At 37.9% G+C, this 20,316-nt stretch overlaps 1 protein-coding gene across 3 annotated transcripts in view; it reads left to right on the top strand.

Moving 5' to 3' along the window:
- The window catches only part of ccdc120 (coiled-coil domain containing 120), a 42,533-nt gene extending 22,447 nt beyond the window's left edge, over positions 1-20,086 (top strand). For 2 of the 3 annotated variants that reach the window (XM_036560135.1, XM_036560137.1), the window contains 11 exons: positions 3,758-3,878; positions 3,966-4,066; positions 4,457-4,584; positions 5,094-5,201; positions 5,924-6,044; positions 8,288-8,347; positions 9,981-10,137; positions 10,551-10,652; positions 12,302-12,786; positions 17,618-18,131; positions 19,663-20,086. In XM_036560135.1, coding sequence (XP_036416028.1) covers positions 4,018-4,066; positions 4,457-4,584; positions 5,094-5,201; positions 5,924-6,044; positions 8,288-8,347; positions 9,981-10,137; positions 10,551-10,652; positions 12,302-12,786; positions 17,618-18,131; positions 19,663-19,762 — 1,824 coding nt within the window. In that variant the 5' untranslated portion in view covers positions 3,758-3,878; positions 3,966-4,017 and the 3' untranslated portion in view covers positions 19,763-20,086. Of the gene's footprint in view, positions 1-3,757; positions 3,879-3,962; positions 4,067-4,456; positions 4,585-5,093; positions 5,202-5,923; positions 6,045-8,287; positions 8,348-9,980; positions 10,138-10,550; positions 10,653-12,301; positions 12,787-17,617; positions 18,132-19,662 lie in introns of all 3 variants that reach the window. The other variant, XM_036560138.1, reaches the window with a different exon arrangement.
- Positions 20,087-20,316: the final 230 nt, after the last annotated feature.

Raw genomic sequence — 20,316 nt, 5'->3', positions numbered from 1 at the left:
CAGGTGATGGCTAATATCTACACAGAGAACAGCACATTATAAAAAGCGTATACAGCGTACAACGTTTGGGATGTTTGGCCAAAGCATTACTTCATGGTTAAGTTGGTTAAAAGCAGAATTTTAAAATAAATTTTAAAGAGCTGATTTTTTTATGATGTCAGAGATATTTTTTATATTTTTATTTTATTGATCTGTGATGTAATGATGACTATTATTGTTGCTGTGCAGTAGTTTAATTGTCACTGTCATTTGAAATATCAGGTTTTATTTGACACTTAGGGTGACTGAGCTGATTTTGCTCAGTTTTGAACTGTATGTTCTTGCACTCTGGATAAGGCTTAGATTTAAAATGTGCTGTGTTTTGGGTCAAGAAACGTTCAATTATAACTCTGATAAATACAGAAAAATATGTTGCATAGCTAAAAACAGACATAGCAGCCATCTTGATGCCTGAATTTTTCCCTACTTTGTTAATTTTTATTTGTCATTACTTTGTTCATGTATTAGCCTCATAGCTGTAGTAAAAAAAAAAAAAAAAACTAAAGAAGCAAACTTTGTACACCAAACACATCTTGGCTGATTGTCTACATTTGAGGTCAGAGGGTAAACTGTGTAAATGTGGGTAAATGAACTGTCACTTTAAGCCAGAGTCCAGAGACCGAAGAACAGGATGTCTTTATTGAACAGTCCTTACTTTGGGTTTAAGTTGTGTAGCTGCTGCATGAAATACCTCCACTGCCACATCCTCACAAACACAAACATAATTTGTTTGCTCCATCACTTTGCTTCATTTGTTTTTGTGGCTTGCTGTGAAATGCATAGGGTGGGGCACCAGCATAACCGAAACACAACAAGTCTGTGGCATCTGGTCTTAAATTTACTGTTTTGTTTGTTTACAGTGTCACAGACACTGCAGAAATGCTTCAGTAGTGAATCCTTAGTGGCATCCACAGCATTTTACATCCCTTACTTCTGAGGCAGTTTATGTTTATCTCTGAGCTTTGGCCTGTATAGTGGCCCCAAAAAGTATTTGGCCATTGGGGCCATACTGTTCAGGAAAATATTCAGAAACAAATGTCAAACCAGGTGGCATTTATTTATTTAAAAGACTGTCATTTTCATTTGGCAAAGATGGCTGGTGTGTTTCAGATTCAGTTTTCATTTCAGCGATTCCCTAGCTGACTTCTGCAGGTTTTCAATCAAAATGTCTTTGTACACTTCTGAGGTCATGATTTTATCAGTGAACACAAGGTCATCGACACACCTGAAAGAAAAACAGCTCCAGATATAGATGTTTCCACCTTTGTGTTCTACAGTACCCTTGGCACAGTCTGGTTGGAATTCTACAGGCTTTCTCCGCACAAAAAGTCTAACATCAGTTTGATGTGCTAAAAGTGTTTTATCTGAAACAAATATCATTTTGTTCAACATTTATGAAGTAACCTAAAGAATTTCATAAAGGTTTACCAATGGCTGAAGTGCCTAGATACCTTTTGGGCCACTGTATTTCAGAGAGAGTTTCTATTTAATACAGGAGGCTGATATTAGTCTGGAGTAGGGTTAAACGGTATTCGTTAAATAGGATCAGTCATACAATCAGTAGTCTATCAATTGTCCACCCTTCTAAATAAATGTGTGATGTTTTCAGTCTGCAATCTGACAGATGAACTGAAGTTCACCCCTCTAAATGCAAGCGATATTCACTTTAATGTTTGGCCTGTTTGTAGCCCTCTAAATTGGCTCACAAATTAGTAGTGCAGATTACAATACGGCATGCAGAATCTTGCGTAAATAAACCAACGAGCAATAGGATTATATTCTAATTGCTGAATTACTATTTTTTAATTTTTTGTTCTCCCTACCTTTTGTATGTGTTGCATTCGCATAGAATATATAAATGAATGAACGGATGACAGATATATGGATATATATATGGATGGATGAATGGATGGATAGATAGACGGAGGCAGATACAGGTGTAGATTTCTATTTGCCCAGTGCTGTATGTTTTAACATAACTTTGCCACCACTGAGCCTTCTCAGTGTTATGTCTCCTAGGGCTAAGATGCAACAAAGAGGAAGCGAGTCTGCTTGCACAGTCTCCAGACCAGAACAAAGAGGAATTTCTAATTAATAGCTAATAAAAAAAGCAAATCAGTTGCAGATTTGTCAATTTATTTGGTGCTCTGCACTTTTACCCAGCCATAAAAAATGATATAAACATAAAACAGAAAAGTAGAGGGAACAAAAAAAAAAGAAATATAACTTAAGGAAGGCCCAAGACCCTAAATAACAAACAAGAGATCTTTTAAAAATCTTAACTAAATAATCTACCAAAAGAAAGAAAAGGAAATTACAAAAATACTACCCTCCCTACTCTACCAATAAACAGTCCAACAGGTCAAACAAAAAAGACAGGCCACCCCTACGTTCCTTTTATTTCAAAGAACATAGCAAACTTTACTGAAGTGTTTTTTACTGGCCCACGTGTGTCTGTAGGCCGGCAAATCACAGTTAACAAAACTGATCTATTAACTGGTGGGCAGCCAGGAGTAGTGTGGGGCTGAATAAAAAAAATAAAAACACTGCTCCCCATTGACTAGTACACTAGGCCTTTTTGAGCTGGCACCAACTAATCACATGCAGGGACCCTGTTTTAGGGCCTACTATTCTGAACATTATCAATCTCTGAGGTCGTCCTCACAGTATTCGTTGGCCGTTCCGAGGTCTTGCCTGAAATTTAAAAGTGATTGTGCTTTCTTGGACTTCAAATCAGGGCTAAAACATACTTGTATAAACTTGCATTTGAACAGTGAGAAATGGGAGTAACATTAGTTGTTTATTGTCTGTTTTACTTTCTTTGACTCATCATTTCTCATTTTTGGATGTTGTTTGTCTTTTGAATTGTCTTGTATATATTTATTATCTAAAGTGTATTCATTGTGCTGATTCTGTGTACATCACTTTGGTCAACATTAGTTGTCTTAAAAGTGCTTTATAAATAAATGTTACTTGAGACAGCCTCACCATATAATTGCACCCAGTTTTTTCCCGGTAATTTTATGGAAATCACTCTGTTTCACACACTGTGGTAAACTGAAGCGATCCAAAGCTGTTTTGTCCTACATACGTTTTTCCCTGGAATATCAATGCCTGATTTGAATTATTAAGTCAATTATTATAAAGTTATTAAGTAGTTGAAATTGGAAGGGAAAAACTTAAAAATTTTAATGTACAATTTCTGTTCATTTGCTGAAATAAATAAAGATTTATAAAAATAAATATAAAATGTGCCATAACTTTTGCACAGACCACATTTTATGTTATTTAGTTTTTGTACATTTTTGCAGTATGTTAAATTCAGCAAACAAGGAGTAATTGAACAATAAAATATGAAGACGACTGTATAAAAGTTGATACACAATTTCAAGTTTTATATAATTTTGAATTTTCAAAATGTTTACGAGTGTAGCATATATGAAGCATTATTAGCATTTTGGCTAGTTAATGTCCTTGTAATTCAGAGAATTTATTGACATTAGGGGGAAATATCTTTATAACACTTTTGTTTACCACAAGACAGTTTCAAAAAGTTTCAAAAAGCAGTGATTTTCAGAAACACCATTCCATTGTTTGTGTAGTGACGAAAAAAAACGGCTTAGACCTGGAGTTGCTTATTTGGGTATGTCGTTTAGTGAAAAAAATACTCACAACCTCAGAGGGCTATTAACAGTATATTTTGCTGTTTTTCTTTTAGGGCTTAAAGTTGAGTCTCTGAAGAGTATCTAACAGTGTTCTCCATCCTGGTGTAAACAGTGTAGCAGTGTGGATGCTTAGAGACACTTAGCTGAATGACATCACATGGCTGCAAATACAAGGTGAGCTAAAGGCATTGTTTTAACATTGTTCTAATCAAACCTGCTTGAAGTTCTTCCTAGAGCTGATGTCCTCATCTCTGTCAGCAGGTGAGGGTTGGGCTGGTGATTTTGATCAGCACAGCATCTTGAGTCACATCTTATGGAGGTCAAAGGTCATCTGATCACTGCCATGGGTTTAGGGGCTCCTGGTGAGTTATCCATGTTTCTTTTTGAGAGCTGTTCATTATGGGTGGGAGTTCAGCAATCTGAGGATCAGCCAGGTATGGATCAACATATGTTTGATCCCAGCTGACAGTTTAAACAAATAGTTTGGTAGAAAAATATTCTGCAATATCATCCAACAGTATATCATTGTCAGAAAGCACATAAGCAGGTCTATTTGAGATTACATAACAACTCAGTGCAGTGTCTAATGCAGGCATGCAGTCTGCATGATGGTAATTGGTGGGGTCTAAGCTTTCATTACTTAGCTACATTTTTTTGAACTGTGCCTTTAACTCCAATTTACTCCACCCCTTTGTGTAAAAAAAGCATGAGCTTATTGTGCTCTGTGTTCCTGGGTTTGTGTGTGTGTTCAGAAGTGCAGTGTGAGGACAGTAAGCTGCAGGCTGAGCGGATCTCGGAGCTGCAAGAGAAAAAGCAAACTCTGCAGACGCTCCTGAGTAGCCGACTAGGGGAACTGCGCCAAGTGTGTCTGCTGGAGGCGGTACATCTATTTACAACACACACACACACAAACACAACCACTAGACTATGTCTATGGTGATATGGATATGTGCATCAGAGTATAACTGAGGTGATATGAATACTTTAGACTATGGTTGACAAGTAATGAATATTTTATGAATGAGGAGGTATTTTAGAATATGAATGACGAAACAAGTAATTTATAACGTATATATATCTCTATATTATATATACACTCTATATTTTATATATATATATATATATATATATATATATATATATATATATATATATATATATATTATATAGAGTATAACGAGGTAGTATGAGTATTTTAGAGTATGATTGAGGTGATGTCAGTTTTTTAAATTACAGTTTCAGAGTATGGCTATATACATACTACGAATTTCATAATTACCATGACATTAATGTGTAAGTTGTATGGTTATCAGAGTGAGGACTTGAAGTGTGGATCCAAAGTCAGATCCAAGCATCCGAACTAGTAAGTCAATGTCAATTTGTTTGCAGGAGCTGACAGGAAAGCTGTCACGTGACTTTCCACTTGAAGTGGGAGAAAGACCCCCGTTTGTTCAGCGCCGAGCCGGACTGGCCCCCATCACCCCCATCAAACCAGAGGTGAGTCACCCAGCTAATGAGGTACATTGAAAGAGAGAAAGTTAGATTCAGGGAAATGGGGGTGTCACAGTAGAGGTAGGAGGTATACCAGGGCAAAAGAGGGTATACCACTATGACATTGTCTCATGACATGTATTTTACCATAGATACTGTGATAAGCCTAAAAACAATAAACAATAAAACTGTAGAAAGCTTTTTTAGTTGCCAAATGTTTTACTGCATCTGGTTTTGTGAGGGTACATTTTTGTGGATATTGTGATATGCTTTAATTGTCATACAAATACTGGAAGATATTGTGAATGAACGAGTTGTCATTGCCCATCCCATGCCATAGTAGCAAAAATACTGACATTGTGTACACATCATAAATAAACACATAGTGGAAAAACCCAATCAAACCACAAACCAACATCAAACTAACATCAAACCAACACATTCACATTTAGAGGTGTGCATGTAAAAAACAACCAAAGTGAATCTAATCACAGAGCACAGAATTAGTAATATAGAAATAAACATTGTGCAGCTGGCAGACAAGACCCTAATAGATTTCCAGAAGATCCTCCCAGAGCATCTTGTTGGAATGAGCCTGTAAGCTGGTAGCCAGTTTGAGGTGCTCACACCTGAGAAAACATTCTCTTATTTTACTGCCAGAAATCCTTTGACTGTCAGAATACATAGCTTCAGGATCTGTGCCTTACCTTGTGTTTGCTTTTGTGCAGGATGACCCAGGCCAGCGCAGACAGATGAAGACACTCTTTAGTGGCGCCCTCCGCAGGAACATTGAGTCTGACAAAAACACACTTCACAACAAGAGGACTGTTCACCGCGGGTGTCACACAGGTAACACAACACAGACAAGTCTCAGCAGTGACATTCACACCAGTGCATAATGAGCAGTGCAGTGCAGTGTAAGGAATATATCAGTACAATGTAAGCGCAAGTGAACAATGTAAGCACAAGTGGCAATTTACTGGGCTCCAAGCAGAAGTATCAGTATCAATATGTATCTGTATCCGCTGAATTAGAATTTGGAAGAGAAAAAGAATGTATCTGATCCCATCCTGTAACAAATCTAGCCTGAAATAGCACACACTTGCATTTTGTGATGTCATTTTGTTAGCTGTGTATTTCTTCCTCTGGGGTTGTAGAGTGTTTGATTAATTTAAGCATGAAAGTCAACTTTTAGACGTTCATCTTGAGTGGAGGGTTTCCACAGAAAAAAGCAGATCTGTGTCAGAATCAGACGTTTCAGTATCAGTATCTGTATTCGAAAAAAGAAATTGTAATATTATGCTATCTCTCACATATCACATATTTTGGACCAATTTACTGGTTACCTGTTCTTTTACTAGTTTTCAAAGCTCTAAATGACCTAGCATCTGTTTACATCATAGAATGTCTGTCTGTTTGTGTTCTAGCATGTGAAAACATAGAGAAGCCTCTTTCAGATATTATTCTTCTAAACTGTGGAACTCAATTCTTCCTTTCACTAGAGAGTCAAGCTCAGTTCACACCTATAAGAAACATTTAAAAATGTATCTCTTTAACTTAGCATTTAATTAAAACTCTCTGTATCTTGGTATTTATCTTTTTAATTTGATCTGTGTCATTTTTTCTATCATTTTAAAGTAAGAATTTAATTATAAGAATTTCTTGCTGCTGTTAAGCTTTATTACATGTTTGTAAAGCAAATTGTAATGTAAAATGCAATTATTATTATTATTATTAATAATAATAATAATAATAATAATAATAATTACAGAATTTGCAAATGGTCCTCAATAGATTCAGTAAATAGATAGGTCAGTAAAATGATTGGGTATAAAAAATTTAGCTATGCTACAATAGTTTGTTCCATGTCAGAAAAGCGCTTCTGTACAGCTATACGTTTCATAGTTTTGATCCTCGTCAGTCTCTTTCAACAACAGTTTCTGTAGCACAGTGACAGCAGGAATCACATCTGAGGCTCAGCGCATCTGAGGAGCTCATATTTTTGTTGAAGCCTTTTGTTTGGCTGGTTGAGTTGTAGTTGAATGTCCTCTAAATTCAGTCATAAACGGTGCGATTTAATAAACCTGCGTACTGAGCTAACATGCAGAGAAACTGAGCAGTGCTGCTAACATCAGGCGGTGATGTACACAGAAGGACAGTACAACGTGTTTTACAAAGACAATTAAAAAAATCACCACATTAACTTTTATACCTCGCAATTCTAATTAGTCAAACAGAGCAAAGTCGCAAATATGGGCTTTAGTTCTGCAAACATCGACTTTTTTTTCACCTTTATTTTTCCTAGCCTACATGTCTCCACCTGTATTAAGGAGGTGGTTGTGATTGTGTGGTTTTAAAAATGGGCTAAAATTGCACAGTGTATTCCTGGCAGGAATATATCAAGGCGGAATGTTTAAAATGACTAGTGACTTTCAATTCATAATAAATGGACCAGCAGACATTTTTTCTAAAATAACTTTTATGGACTAACTAAATTAACTAAATTAAATAACTTTATTTGTACATGAACTTATTAATTTTATTATAAGTTAAGAATGTTTTTTTCTTTCTCCTTGAAAAAGTTAGCATTTTGGAAATACAAGGTTTTGTTCTATATGACATTTGCACCTGTAAAATGCAGATGTAGGAAGAGTAGAGGAATGTGTGATTACTGACTCATTTCCAACATTATTCCTCACTGAAATCTCAGTTGAGAAGGACAATAGCAGTGCGCAAGTGGCTTTTAGGACATCACTCATCTCCTTTCAGAAAGCGCTCGGGGATCGTGCACTTAGCTGCCTTCCCTGTTTATCTTCTTAGCTGCAGCTAAATCAGTGCTGAAAGAGGGTTTTGTTATAATCAGACTGAACATGCTGGAGAAAATTGTGTGGGAACCAGATCGTATTTGTAAATAGAAACTATTTTAATGTCTATGTATATGTAGACACAGTAGCTCTGAATGAGAGTGGCACACATTACAGCTGTGGGTCTAAACTGAGTAAAGAAGAAATGTGGTAATGTTTGTGTTTTTCAAAGCTTTCTGACACTGTGGGTTTTCTGCAGTACTGATTTTATCATTTTGACATTTGCAGAGGAGACAGTTACGTCGGAGAGCAGCTCCATGTCAGACTCAACTCAGTCCCAAGACAATGGTGAGTCATTCACCACTTTATTCAACAAATGTACGGACATAGCTGAGGAATTCTTCTTGATGCAGGTGCCACATGAAACATTCTATTTAGACTATCAATCAGATGTTTATTCCCAGAAATCTCGATTACATGGCAAAAAAACTATTCCCAGTCTATTCTAACATGTTCACTTGCATGCAATAATACACACGCACACACACTTTCAAAACTGCTTATCCTCTTGGGTCATGGGGGTGCTGGAAGCTATCCCAGCGCTCACTGGGCGGAATGCAGGAAACACCCTAGACAGGCTACCAGTCCATTAGAGGGCAGATGCAATAATACACACACACACATACATTTTCTAAACCGCTTATCCTTTTGGGTCACAGGGGGAGCTGGAGCCTATCCCAGTGGTCATTGGGCAGAAGTCAGGAAACACCCTGGACAGGTTACCAGTCCATCACAGGGCAGATGCAATAATACAGTAAATGCTAATTAAATTATCACTGGTATACTGAGTTGTGTGCTACAGTTTCTCATCAGGTAGAATGAAATTTTTGGCAGCATTCTGTTAAGCATGTCGAACTTCACAACAGTAGCTATGACAAAATGCATTTGTGGGTGGTGCATGGTAGGTAAGTTATGCTTTGAGAAAACCATCTTACTGCTTTTACACAAGGCTCAGTTTGTTAATGTTGAGGTCCCAGAACACTGAGCAGAATAAATGATAGACCTGTCCGGCCAATCGGGGGGGAGGGAGGTTGGGGGGGAAAGAAAAGGGTTGGATCTTTCAACTTACGAGTGCGTTAACAAGGCTCCTAAGCATTGTACAAACATGCTCTCAACAGCTTTTGGTGTAAATAAGCCAAAATATTCAAAATTATATTCTTAACCAATATGAGGAACCAAGCAGAACTTATAACGTTACAGAAATATAATAACTACAAACAGTATCCAACATTGAAAGTGGCTCATTAAATTTGAACACATAAATGCCATAATAGTAAAGAAAAATCACAAGCAAGTTTCGTTAGACATTGTGACTCAAAGTGATTTTAATTTTTTTATTGTTTTGCCTCAGAGTTCCAGGTTTCATGTACCTCAGTTTTTTCCATTTTAAGATCTACGCATAACATATGCCTGTAATTTTAAGGTACTAAGGTACTATTTTATTGTAGCCACAGGACTGAAGTTCAGGTTTTGGCCCACCTGTGAATTTGTCATGCCCAGCTAAATCAGCAGTCCAAGTGCCACTGCTGCTGACCAGGCAGTGGTTTTACTCAGAGTTACTAAAATCTTTTGAGGGGATGAACAGTCACAGCATTTCAACAGCGTTGGTGGTTGTTTTCCTCTCCTCACACCCAACAGGATTTGAAATTGAAAGTGCGTGCATGAGATGTTTTCCGAAAATATTATCGTCATATGGCAGATCGTCATATGAATATGATTAAAATGTGAACAAGGTGCTGGATCTACCAAAATAGGTGCCCGATTCAATCTGGGAGGTGCCAGATCCAAATCTGACTTACACCCTACAGGCTCCAGGCCAGACTGATCCAGGATCAGCTGTAATGCTGCTGGATGCTGTTTGCTTCCCAAGGAACAGCTATAACCGTGTGTGTGTGTGTATGTGTGTGCGCGCTTCATTCAGAGAACTCGTCTCCGAGTGTCTTTCCAGAGCACCGTTCCCTTTCTCATCCCCGGTTGGCCCCAGGGAGCCCAGAGAGCCGCCTCAGCAGGAAACTCTCTCCAGTGGAGATTTACTATGAGATGAGAACTCGAAGGAACTCTGCCTCCAGCTCTGTCAGGTATACACTCACACCTGCACCACACCTAGTGTCTGTCAAAAAATTGGGGACACCTTGCCATCTTTTAAAACTTTCTGAGTAATGTTTGGTTTTCACTGTTATCAGCTATTTGATGATCCTTTGAGTACTCTTAGTTTAAACACTCATGTTCATCAAAGTGTATTCCTTAGTACAGAGAGCAGGTTTTCCCTGTATAATGAATAATAATGTGAAACTTTTCTAATCTAAACAGTTGTTACAAGTACATATATAAAGTGTTTTGGCCCAAAGATTTTTAACCACTGAAAGATTTGAGTGCTGGTAAGTGCTGATATTACAAGGGGATGAAACAAATGGGAAGCAGCCCTATGAAACTGGAATTTCGAAATTTGAATCTGTGTGTGTGATGATTTTTGTGTGTAATTTTTACCCAGCCCAAGCCACTCCCTGCCTAGAAGTGCGTCAAATGTGGAGGGTCGGAGCGTTCCAGCCACTCCCCTCCTATCCAGAAATGCACCAATCAGCATTCACATGAGGTTTTATTATTTATTTCATTCAGCTATAAACCATAAATCCACAAAACTCACATAACTGAGGGGTTGTAGAAATTTATTAAACAATGGCCAACTTATTTCAAATGAAGTCAATCAGCCAAGACATGTTTAGTGTCTAGAATCTACAAAAGTGTGTTGCATAGCTAAATACAGTATTTGCGGGCAAGTTGAAGCTTAACTGTCGTCTGTACTTTTGTCCATTTTTATAGATAACCATATGTATCAGAAACCACATTAGCAAGTATGTTTGAGGTCACTTAACAACTTAACATGTTTGCAGGGTGCTAATTAGTGGGATATGAGCTCTGTTACTTGTTAGCTACAATACTCTTCTAGCTCCAGTGCAAAACTAAAGAAGTAAAACATTTCTTGGCTGATTGCCTACATTTGAGGTAAGGGGGAATTTGTGTAATTTTTAATTTGATTTTTTTTCAAAACTGTCCCTTTAATGGGGTTTAATTAATGAAGCATTTTGAAGATGTTGAAGTTATTAGGACTATGCATCTTTTTCCATCTGATTTTGGTATTCAAGCATCCGTCCAGGTAACCACAGACAGGAAAAACAAGAAAAAAAGAAACAGAATTCGGCTGAAACTAATATAGAGCTGTGGCTTACTTTTTTAAGTGCTGCACTGATGTTGCACAGTAATTTAGCATCATGCAGAGAACTACATTTTAAAATGTGTTTTATTATCCCAAAATATCTGAGGGAATTGGTAGGGTTTCATGTTGAATGAGTAGCGTAATGGGGACTGACGTTTTTCAAGACTTTTTATTTTGTTGTTCTGTTTTATAACATTAGGTGATGAAAAGGTACAAATACGTATTTTCCCTGGGAAAACACAGTTGAATCTTAAAACCATTGTTGTAACTCATTGTTGAGGATATATTTGTATTATTTGTACCTTGATAAACAAAAAACGTACCTGCATAGTACCTTTTTTCTGACAGTGTATGTATCTGTAATTTGTAATAATGTAATTTACTTCTATAGGGTTACAAAAGCAGTAAAATGAATAAAATGCAAACATTTTAGCACAGTAACCCAGTGTCACCCATTTTTTTCTTCTCTTACCGAATACAATAAATATCAGTCAAATCTACACATCTGTCCAATGCTGATTTTTTAAGCAATGATCTGTCAATACGAAAATGATTCCGATCAACTGGAGTGATGGAGCTCCATTCAATACCTTTGGGTTGAAGTGGTGTTTGTGATCTAACTATGGAACCAATCATCCATCAATACCTGACCTCACTAATGCTAACCTAAGTGTAACGCTGGATGAGCAGATGAACTTTTGAACACTTTATGAACTCTTTATCTCTACCATTTCCACTTTATTTTATACTGCAAGCCATTTGTACTGTTTGGTTCCCATGCTATTATTTTTATTATTTTTGTCTGCCTCACTGTTTGCAGTACCACGCTGCCTTGTTTTTTTTTTTTGCTCCTCTTACCATGAACTTTGTGTTATCTGTAGAAGTATGCTTCTGTTAGTACAAGAATTGCACAGTATTTTGAATGCTCTGTATTCTGAATATATATGATAATAACCTTGATTTGACTTATGCTGACTTCTAAATAAATAAATTAGTCCTGTAACAAAATCTCTCTTGTTTCCCATCAGGTCTGATGTGTCCAGCGGTGCGGTTCTAAAGTCATGGAGCGACAGTCCGGATGGTCCTCAGTTTGTGCGTTTAGCATCTCTGGAGAGCTCTTCATCTTCTTCTGAGCGTCGTGGCTGTCCTTATAGTTCGCGTGCTCGCCGCAGTAACAGCTCAGAGGCGTTGCTGGACCGCTCCAACCTTCCTGAGTCTGCACCCCCTCGAAATGGCATGCCCTCAAGAGCCGGACCCTATAAAAGTTCAGAGTCCCTGACAGATGGAAAGCTCAGACAGATGTATCGTGGCAGTCCAGAGAGGCAGCTGGGTGGGGCTAAAGAGCAGCAGGGCCGCATGCGCTCATCAGTAGGCGGAAGAGGGAGTGGCCTGGGATATAACGAGATTTTAATGGACTACATCTGGGGCAAACAGCAGAAGCGGCCGGTTCAGCCCCAGCACCAGCAGCCAGCAGGACGTATATGGCCTGATCTTTCTTCTTTTCCAGTGTCTGGTAAATGTACTTCATTACATAACTGACTGCATAACTAACTAATAACTGACTTCTAATGCAGCTAGTAACACTAGTGTGTAGCTTATGCATGTCAAGGCACATGAAGCAGAATCAGACCGCACAGGATGGGCATTTTTTTCAGCTCGGCAAAGAAACACACAGAAAGACTGATTACAGTATACAGTGTTAACAGAGTGCAGCAGAGACTCCGGCAGGTCTAGCTATTACAGCCTAACTAAAAGGGAGAGCCAGAAAGTAACACAGACGCGAGGGCACCCCTAGATGTCAGTGCCCCTCTGCTCCACTGTAGCAGCGGGACAAAAGTACCAACACTCCCAGTTTACCAAAATACTCCGTGTCCATGAACCCCCAGATCTGCACTCTTTAACTAATCGGAAAAAATAATTAACCAAAGGCTTGACTACACAAGTAGGTTTTTAGCCTAGACTTAAAAACTGAGGCTGTGTCCGAGTCCCGAACACTGACTGGAAGATTATTCCAAAGCTGGGTGGCTTTGTATGAAAAGGCTCTCCCCCATGAAGTAACTTTTTAGGTACTAATAGTAAGCCAGCTACCTGTGATCAAAGTTGGTGTGATGGTTCATAATAAGAGATAAATTCACTCAGGTACTGATAGGGCATAAAACACAGATTCTTGTTCTGTTAACTTACTATTCGAAATTTAATTAACTCAATTTTAAGGCAGCTCGAACACTAAAACTAAATTTTTTAACTTAAAACAACTTTTTTTACAGGGTAGTATCGCACTTTTGTTCCAAACCTGACCAGGCTGGACAAGGACAGACTGCAAGTCAAATTAAATCTTGTTGAATGCATCATTTTCTATTTTTTCTTTTTTGTTAAAATGTGGTTAGTTGTTAGCAGAAAACTGTATTTACATGTTAGTGTTATGTTTCTCATAGCAGTAAGTGATGGACAGCGCAGCACAGGAGTGTTGATTGTTTATTTAAGATGGAAACAAACAGGAGTCTTTTACAACCCCATTTCCAAAAAAGTTGGGACGCTCTGCAAAATGGAAATAAAAACAAAATGCAATGTTGTACAAATTATTTAAACCCTATATTTAATTGAAAATAGTATAAAGACAACAAATCAAATGTTGAAACTGAGAATTTTTTTTTGAAAAATATATGCCCATTTTGAATTTGATGCCAACAACACATTCCAAAAAAGCTGTGACGGGAGCAACAAAAGGCTGGTAAAGTTGTATAATGCTAAAACACCTGGTGGTTAACAGGCAACAGGTCAGTAACATGACTGGGTAGAAAAAGAGCATCCCAGAGAGTCTTTCTTTCCCAGAGAGAGAAAGATGGGGAGGGGTTCACCACACTGTGAAAGACTGCATGAGCAAATAGTGCAACAGTTCAAGAATAACATTTCTCAACGGAAAATAACAAAGAACTTGGAGATTTCATCATCTACAGTACATAATATCATTAAAAATTCAGAGAATCTGGAGAAATCTCTATGCAAGGGACACGGCCAAAAACCAGAATTGGCTGGCTCTGATCTTTGGGCTATCAGACAGCACTGCAATAAAAACTGACATGATTCTGTAGTGAAAATCAATGCATGGGCTCAGAAACACTTATAAAACCACTGTCTGTGAACATCACAGCATCCACAAATGCAGGTTAAAACTTTAAAACACAAAGAAGACACCATTTATAAACAGGATCCGGGAATGCTGTCACCTTCTCTGGGCCTGAGCTCATTTAAAGTGGACTGAGGTGAAGTGGAAGTGTTCTATGATCCGACGAATCAACATTTAAAATTTGGAAATCATGGACACTGTGTCCTCTGGTCTAACGGCCACTCAGCTTGTTATCAGTGGCATGGGCACATCTGTGAAGACACCATTAATGTTGAACGGTATATACATGTTTTCGCAACATATGCTGCCATCCAGACGACGTCTTTTTTCAGGAAAGGCCTTGCTTATTTCAGCAAGATAATGCTAAACCACATTCTGCATGTATTACAACAGCATGGCTCCATATTAAAAGAGTCTGGGTGCTAAACTAGCCTGCCTGCAGTCCAGACCTGTACAGACCATGAAAACATTTGGCACATTATGAAATGAAAAATACAACAAAGGAGATCCAGAACTGTTGAGCAGCTAAAATCCTATATCAAACAAGAATGGGAAAACATATCACTTTCAAAACTACAGCAATTGGTCTTCACAGTTCCCAAACCATTACAGGGTGTTGTTAAAAGAAGAGGTAATGAAACGCAGTGGTAAACATGCCCCTGTCCCAACCTTTTTGAAACGTGTTGTCGACATCAAATTTAAAATGGGCATATATTTTTCAAAAAACAACACAATTTCTCAGTTTCAACATTTGATTTGTTGTCTTTGTACTACTTTCAATGAAACATAGGGTTTAAATGATTTGCACATCATTGCATTTTGTTTTTATTTACATTTTGCACAGTGTCCCAACTTTTTTTGGAAATGGGGTTGTATTGTATTTGTTGTATAATACTGGCCATTGTTGCTTCATTGAAATAATGGAAAATCTGGTTTGCCATTGTTGCTTTACTGTCATAATGTAAACGGAGTATTAGAGTAAGCGACTGTTTTTGTTATAGCAACATGGTAAGAGGGAGTAATTACTGTGCTGTTATAATAACAGCATGGATAGAACACTTTTCAACCAGTCACATTATGTGATCAGAATTGTGTAAGTGCATAGAGTGCCTTGCAAAAGCATTCAGCCCCCCTTCAAAGTCACGTGATTCCACTGGATTACAAATGACACTTAACACAAATTGTTCCAGCAAGTAGTTTTATTACAAACCAATATGCTGTTAAAGGATAAAAACAAGATTCATTATGCCAAATTAAAAACTTAAAAATGCTGCTTGCATAAGTATTCAACCCTAGCAGATTTACACCTTTTGCACCAATAAAAGCTTTAAGTCAGTTAGGGGAGGTTTCTACCAGCTTTGCACACTGTTTGGGAGTGATTTTTGCCACTTTATTCCTGGCAAATTTGCTGTAGGTTGTTCAGGTTGGATGATGCTTGTGGACCACAGTTTTCAAACAGTGCCACAAATTCTCGATTGGATTGAGATCTGGACTTTGACTTGGCTTTTGTGTCACATTCACCTTTTTGTTATGCAACCACTCCTGTCTTGCTTTGGCTGAAAAGGGAAGTTTCTCCACAGCTTTAGTTTTTTAGCAGACTGAAGCAGGCTGTCGTGATACTGCCACTTCCATACTTCACTGTTGGAATGGTGTTTGTTGTTTAATGGGCAGTGTTAGGTTTGCACCACTCATAGCATTTTGAATTTTGGCCAAAAAGCTCAATTTTTTGCATCTGACAACAAAACCTTATTCCACATTTTAGCTGAGTCACGCTATTGGTTTCTGGCGAACTACAGATGTGCTTTGATGTGTTGTTCTTTAATAATGGCTTCTGTCTAGCCATCCTTCCATTCAGGCAGGTTGTACACAAAACTCTAGATTGGTACCTTCGCCGGCACACTGAGCACTGTGGCTCTTTCACAGTAATTGTTGGCCTCTCTGCAGCTTCCCTCTAGGTCTGAGTTTGAAGGCCTTGTCTGGGCAATGTCTAAGTAGTATGATGCAGCTTCCATTTCCTCATAGTTGATCCAGTAGTGCTTATTGGGATTTCCAAACACTTTGTATATTATTTTAGTAGCCTTTTTCTTATCTTCTGCATCTCCATAACTTTACCTCTGATTTTTTTAGAATGCTCTTCGGTCTTCATTTTCACAGCTTTCCTTTGGATTCACAGACTGGCCAGTGGTACTTGAATTAAGGGGGTCTTTTATCCAAAAAAACCTGACTTTTTTAAGGATTCTTAGTTAGAGTGCAAATGTAAGCCAATTGTATCCTCATTTGGGCAATATCTTTCATCTGTGTAAACTTGAAGCTCCCACCACACAGGGATCGAATACTTATGGAAACAGCATCACTTTAAATGTATTTGTGTTGAGGGTCAATCTTTTAAAATAGAATGACACAGCACAAAATATCAAAGTGTCAATTGTGATACAGATGAATTTGAGGACTTTTAAGGGATTGAATAATTTTGTAAGACATTATAGGAATACATTATTCAGAATCAATAAATGGCACATTCTAAACAGATACAAATACAGATACAAATATAATCAATCAGAATCACTTTATTTTGCGAAGTATGTTACACATACAAGGAATTTGTCTTGGTGAGTGCACACATATATGACATCTAACATGCAGACTATATATGTGAGCAGATCTCTATATATATGCAGGTCTGAGTAGACGTACTAAAAAACTATTCTATACAGAATTACAGACTGATATGAATATTTGCAATAATTTAACGTCTGTACAGCTGTGCAAATAAACATGGTGTTACAGAGAAGTTACTGTAATTCAGTAAGGAGCTATTAAGCAACCAAAATTAAAGGAAGCTTAGAGACTCATCTGCCATGCAGTGAGTGTCCATGGAAGGACGCATATGTGGGTGTGTGTAGAGAAGGTCCATGGAGTCAGACTGTGGCTTGTGCAGCAGGTGGTGTGTGGCACAGGGGCAGGCCACCATGCCCCTGGGGCCACTGTAACCCAGAGGCAGAGCACCTTCATCTTTTTATGGTGTGAGTCCCACTGAAAGTTTTGATAGGAAACAGTTTGCTTTTACTGTCTGTTAAGGCTACTGATTGACTGTTAATGCTAAAAAAATTCTAAATGTTTAGCCTGGTAACAAATGTTCTGACCATGTAAACTAAGTAGGAAACAGCATCCTTTTCAGCCTTCTTTTGTTTGACTTTTGACCTTTCCTCTTTTCCAGTGTCTGGCACCTCTCCACACTACAATGGTTTCTCTCTTTCCCAAATCCACCTGGCTTCAGCCCCACCCCCTTACAGCCCCATGCTCCTGCGGGACCAGCAGGCCGAACCTCGACGGGTTAAAGTCACTCGGACCAAATCCTGTGGACCCTTCATTCCCCTCCAACAGCACCCCCAAGACGCAGTCCTCCTCTCTGCATACGAGCCCCCACACCCGGCCCCTGGCTCCACTGCCACTACTGAACTGCCTGCTGCGTTTGCCCGCAGACTTGCACCATTCTCCCTCCCCTCGCCAGACGACTCCACCCGCAGTCTGCACAAGGCATTGGCACTGGAGGGCCTGCGGGACTGGTACCTGAGGAACGCTCTGGGTTACAGTGCCCCCAAGGGGCATGACGCCCTGCCCCTGCGCCACCACCTGCTGCACCAGCCACAGCCTGTCCCCCTGGACCCACTGTACACACACCCACACATTCCACAGTCTGCATCCTTCCATGGACACCCACTGCATGGCAAGTGAGTCTCCAAACGTTTTTTAATTTTGATTCCTCAAAATATCAGATTATCAGTAATTTTAAGGCTCCAACTAAGGCTAGTTGATGTATCGAAAATTTCCAATGTCTGATGAGTTTTTTGGACATAAAAAGCTGGACAACATTGTGGACATTGTGGTGATCTTAGTTTGTATTTTATGTGGGTTGATTTTCCAGAAGATGCAGGCAGCTGTGTGATCGCGTTAAGCCTCATTACACAGCAATTTCAAACAATAAAGCTTGAAAAAGCTGAAGTTTAGTGGTTGGAGAGTGCAGTGGGTAACTACTGGGAGATGGGGTTTGATTCTGCTCTGAATAAAAGTGTCTACACTAAATGTGGAAGTACTGAGAGAGAGATGGGGACAGTAAAGCTTTTGTTCACCTCTTGAATCACCTCAACATATCTTGCAGTGAGGAATGCATGAGACTAACAAGAGAAAATGTAATGCATTATTCCTTTGTTTACTGTAAAGCAAACCTCTGTAAAACAGACTTTGACTATTTCCAAAAATATTTTTTTACTGTATTTTAATTCATATTGCAGTAAATATTTTGAATTTATTTCTCACCTGTGGCATTAAATCTAATAAGATCATTGTCTTAAGCCATTTCAAAGAGAATATGTTTATTCTGAGACATATGTAGTTATTGCTAAAAGGCTAAATATTGAGATGTCATTTATTTTCACCACATTGCCCAGCCCTAACTGCAGTTAATAATTATTTCTATAATTGATTAATTTGTCACATATTATTCAATGAATTAATCCATCTATTCCAACTGGGCAAAAAGTGGTTTCTACTTTTATGGTGCACTGAAACAATAGAAGCCTGTTGCCCCCTACCCTTCCTGTAGAGTATTGCAATCTGTCACACTGATTATATCAACATTAAGGAAATGCTTTTAAGTAAATGATGCACCAACTTTTTCTCATAATCAATGCTGTCCATGGCTAATTGACTTTGTAAACTAAATGTTGCAGTCCTAAAATAATTTGTATGTAGCTGCATGGATTCAAAATAGTACTTAAAACAGTAGGCAGTAGGCAGGTTTCCATCTAACAAGGTATTTTGTAAAAATATATTATGACATATTAAAATATTTTATGATGTTGCCAATAGAAATAGCAAATATTTGTAGAGCTTTAAAATATCGACAAATATTTTTTTGCTGATATTGATAGTGCAAATGATTTTCACAATAATAAATGGTAAATTAGCACTGTCCATATTCTGTCACCCATATCAGAAGAAAAGTCAAGAAAGCAAGCAGACAGAAAATGTGTGAACAATTTCCAAAAGACTTTAAATTCTTCATAAAGCAAAGCTTATGCAACAGTTTTTTGTTTTTTTTTCTAGGAATTACTTTATAATGGATTCTATTTATTGCTAGTCAGTTTTATGGAAATAAGCCATTGTTTTTACTGCATTCTTTATTTTATTGCTTGCAAAATGTACCTAACTTGTGTTTTCCTTCCTTTCTTTCTTCCTAAATTCATTGTCTTTTTGCATCAGGTCTGTGGAGCTTTCTCTCTACCCAGAACCATTCCCCTCCCAGGAGAATGTCCAAAAAGAGTCCAGCTCGGACCCTGCTGCCCCAGGAACACTGGTCTAATTCCAGCTGACACTAAAAAACATCCATATTTTCATCTGAAATCAATCAAGATAAAAGGATAGGATTCCAGAAACAACATGGAGCTCCGATTTTATCATCAGGACCATAAGGAACAGTGATGGGTTTGGTCATAAGTTTTTTGCCCTACCATACAAATATATATATACTTATGAAATAATATTGTATTGCAGAGATACATTTGCATATGATTTGGGCATTACAAAATACAACTTCTTCTTCATCTTCTTTTCATCTTCAGATATATATTTTCGCAAAATATATAGATAAATTGTATGTATCCAGAATTGCTATTTTATAAGTAATATGGTTTAGGTGAAGTCTAATATAAAGTCTAGTATAGAATTTAATGAACTCATGCATTTAAATGTATAATAACAGCTGTGAATGTGTAGCATACCTGTTGGTTTATATATAAATATATATATATATATATATATATATATATATATATATGTATATGTAGCTATTAAAAGTTCGATGTACTATTGAACACAATCTGTAACAGAGAGGACCTCAATACTAGGGGAAAAGAA

The sequence above is a fragment of the Colossoma macropomum genome, unplaced genomic scaffold, assembly GCF_904425465.1.
Source record: "Colossoma macropomum unplaced genomic scaffold, Colossoma_macropomum, whole genome shotgun sequence".
NCBI lineage: Eukaryota > Metazoa > Chordata > Actinopteri > Characiformes > Serrasalmidae > Colossoma > Colossoma macropomum.
Note: the sequence above shows the minus strand (reverse complement) of the source record. Positions and strands in the feature narration are given on the sequence as shown.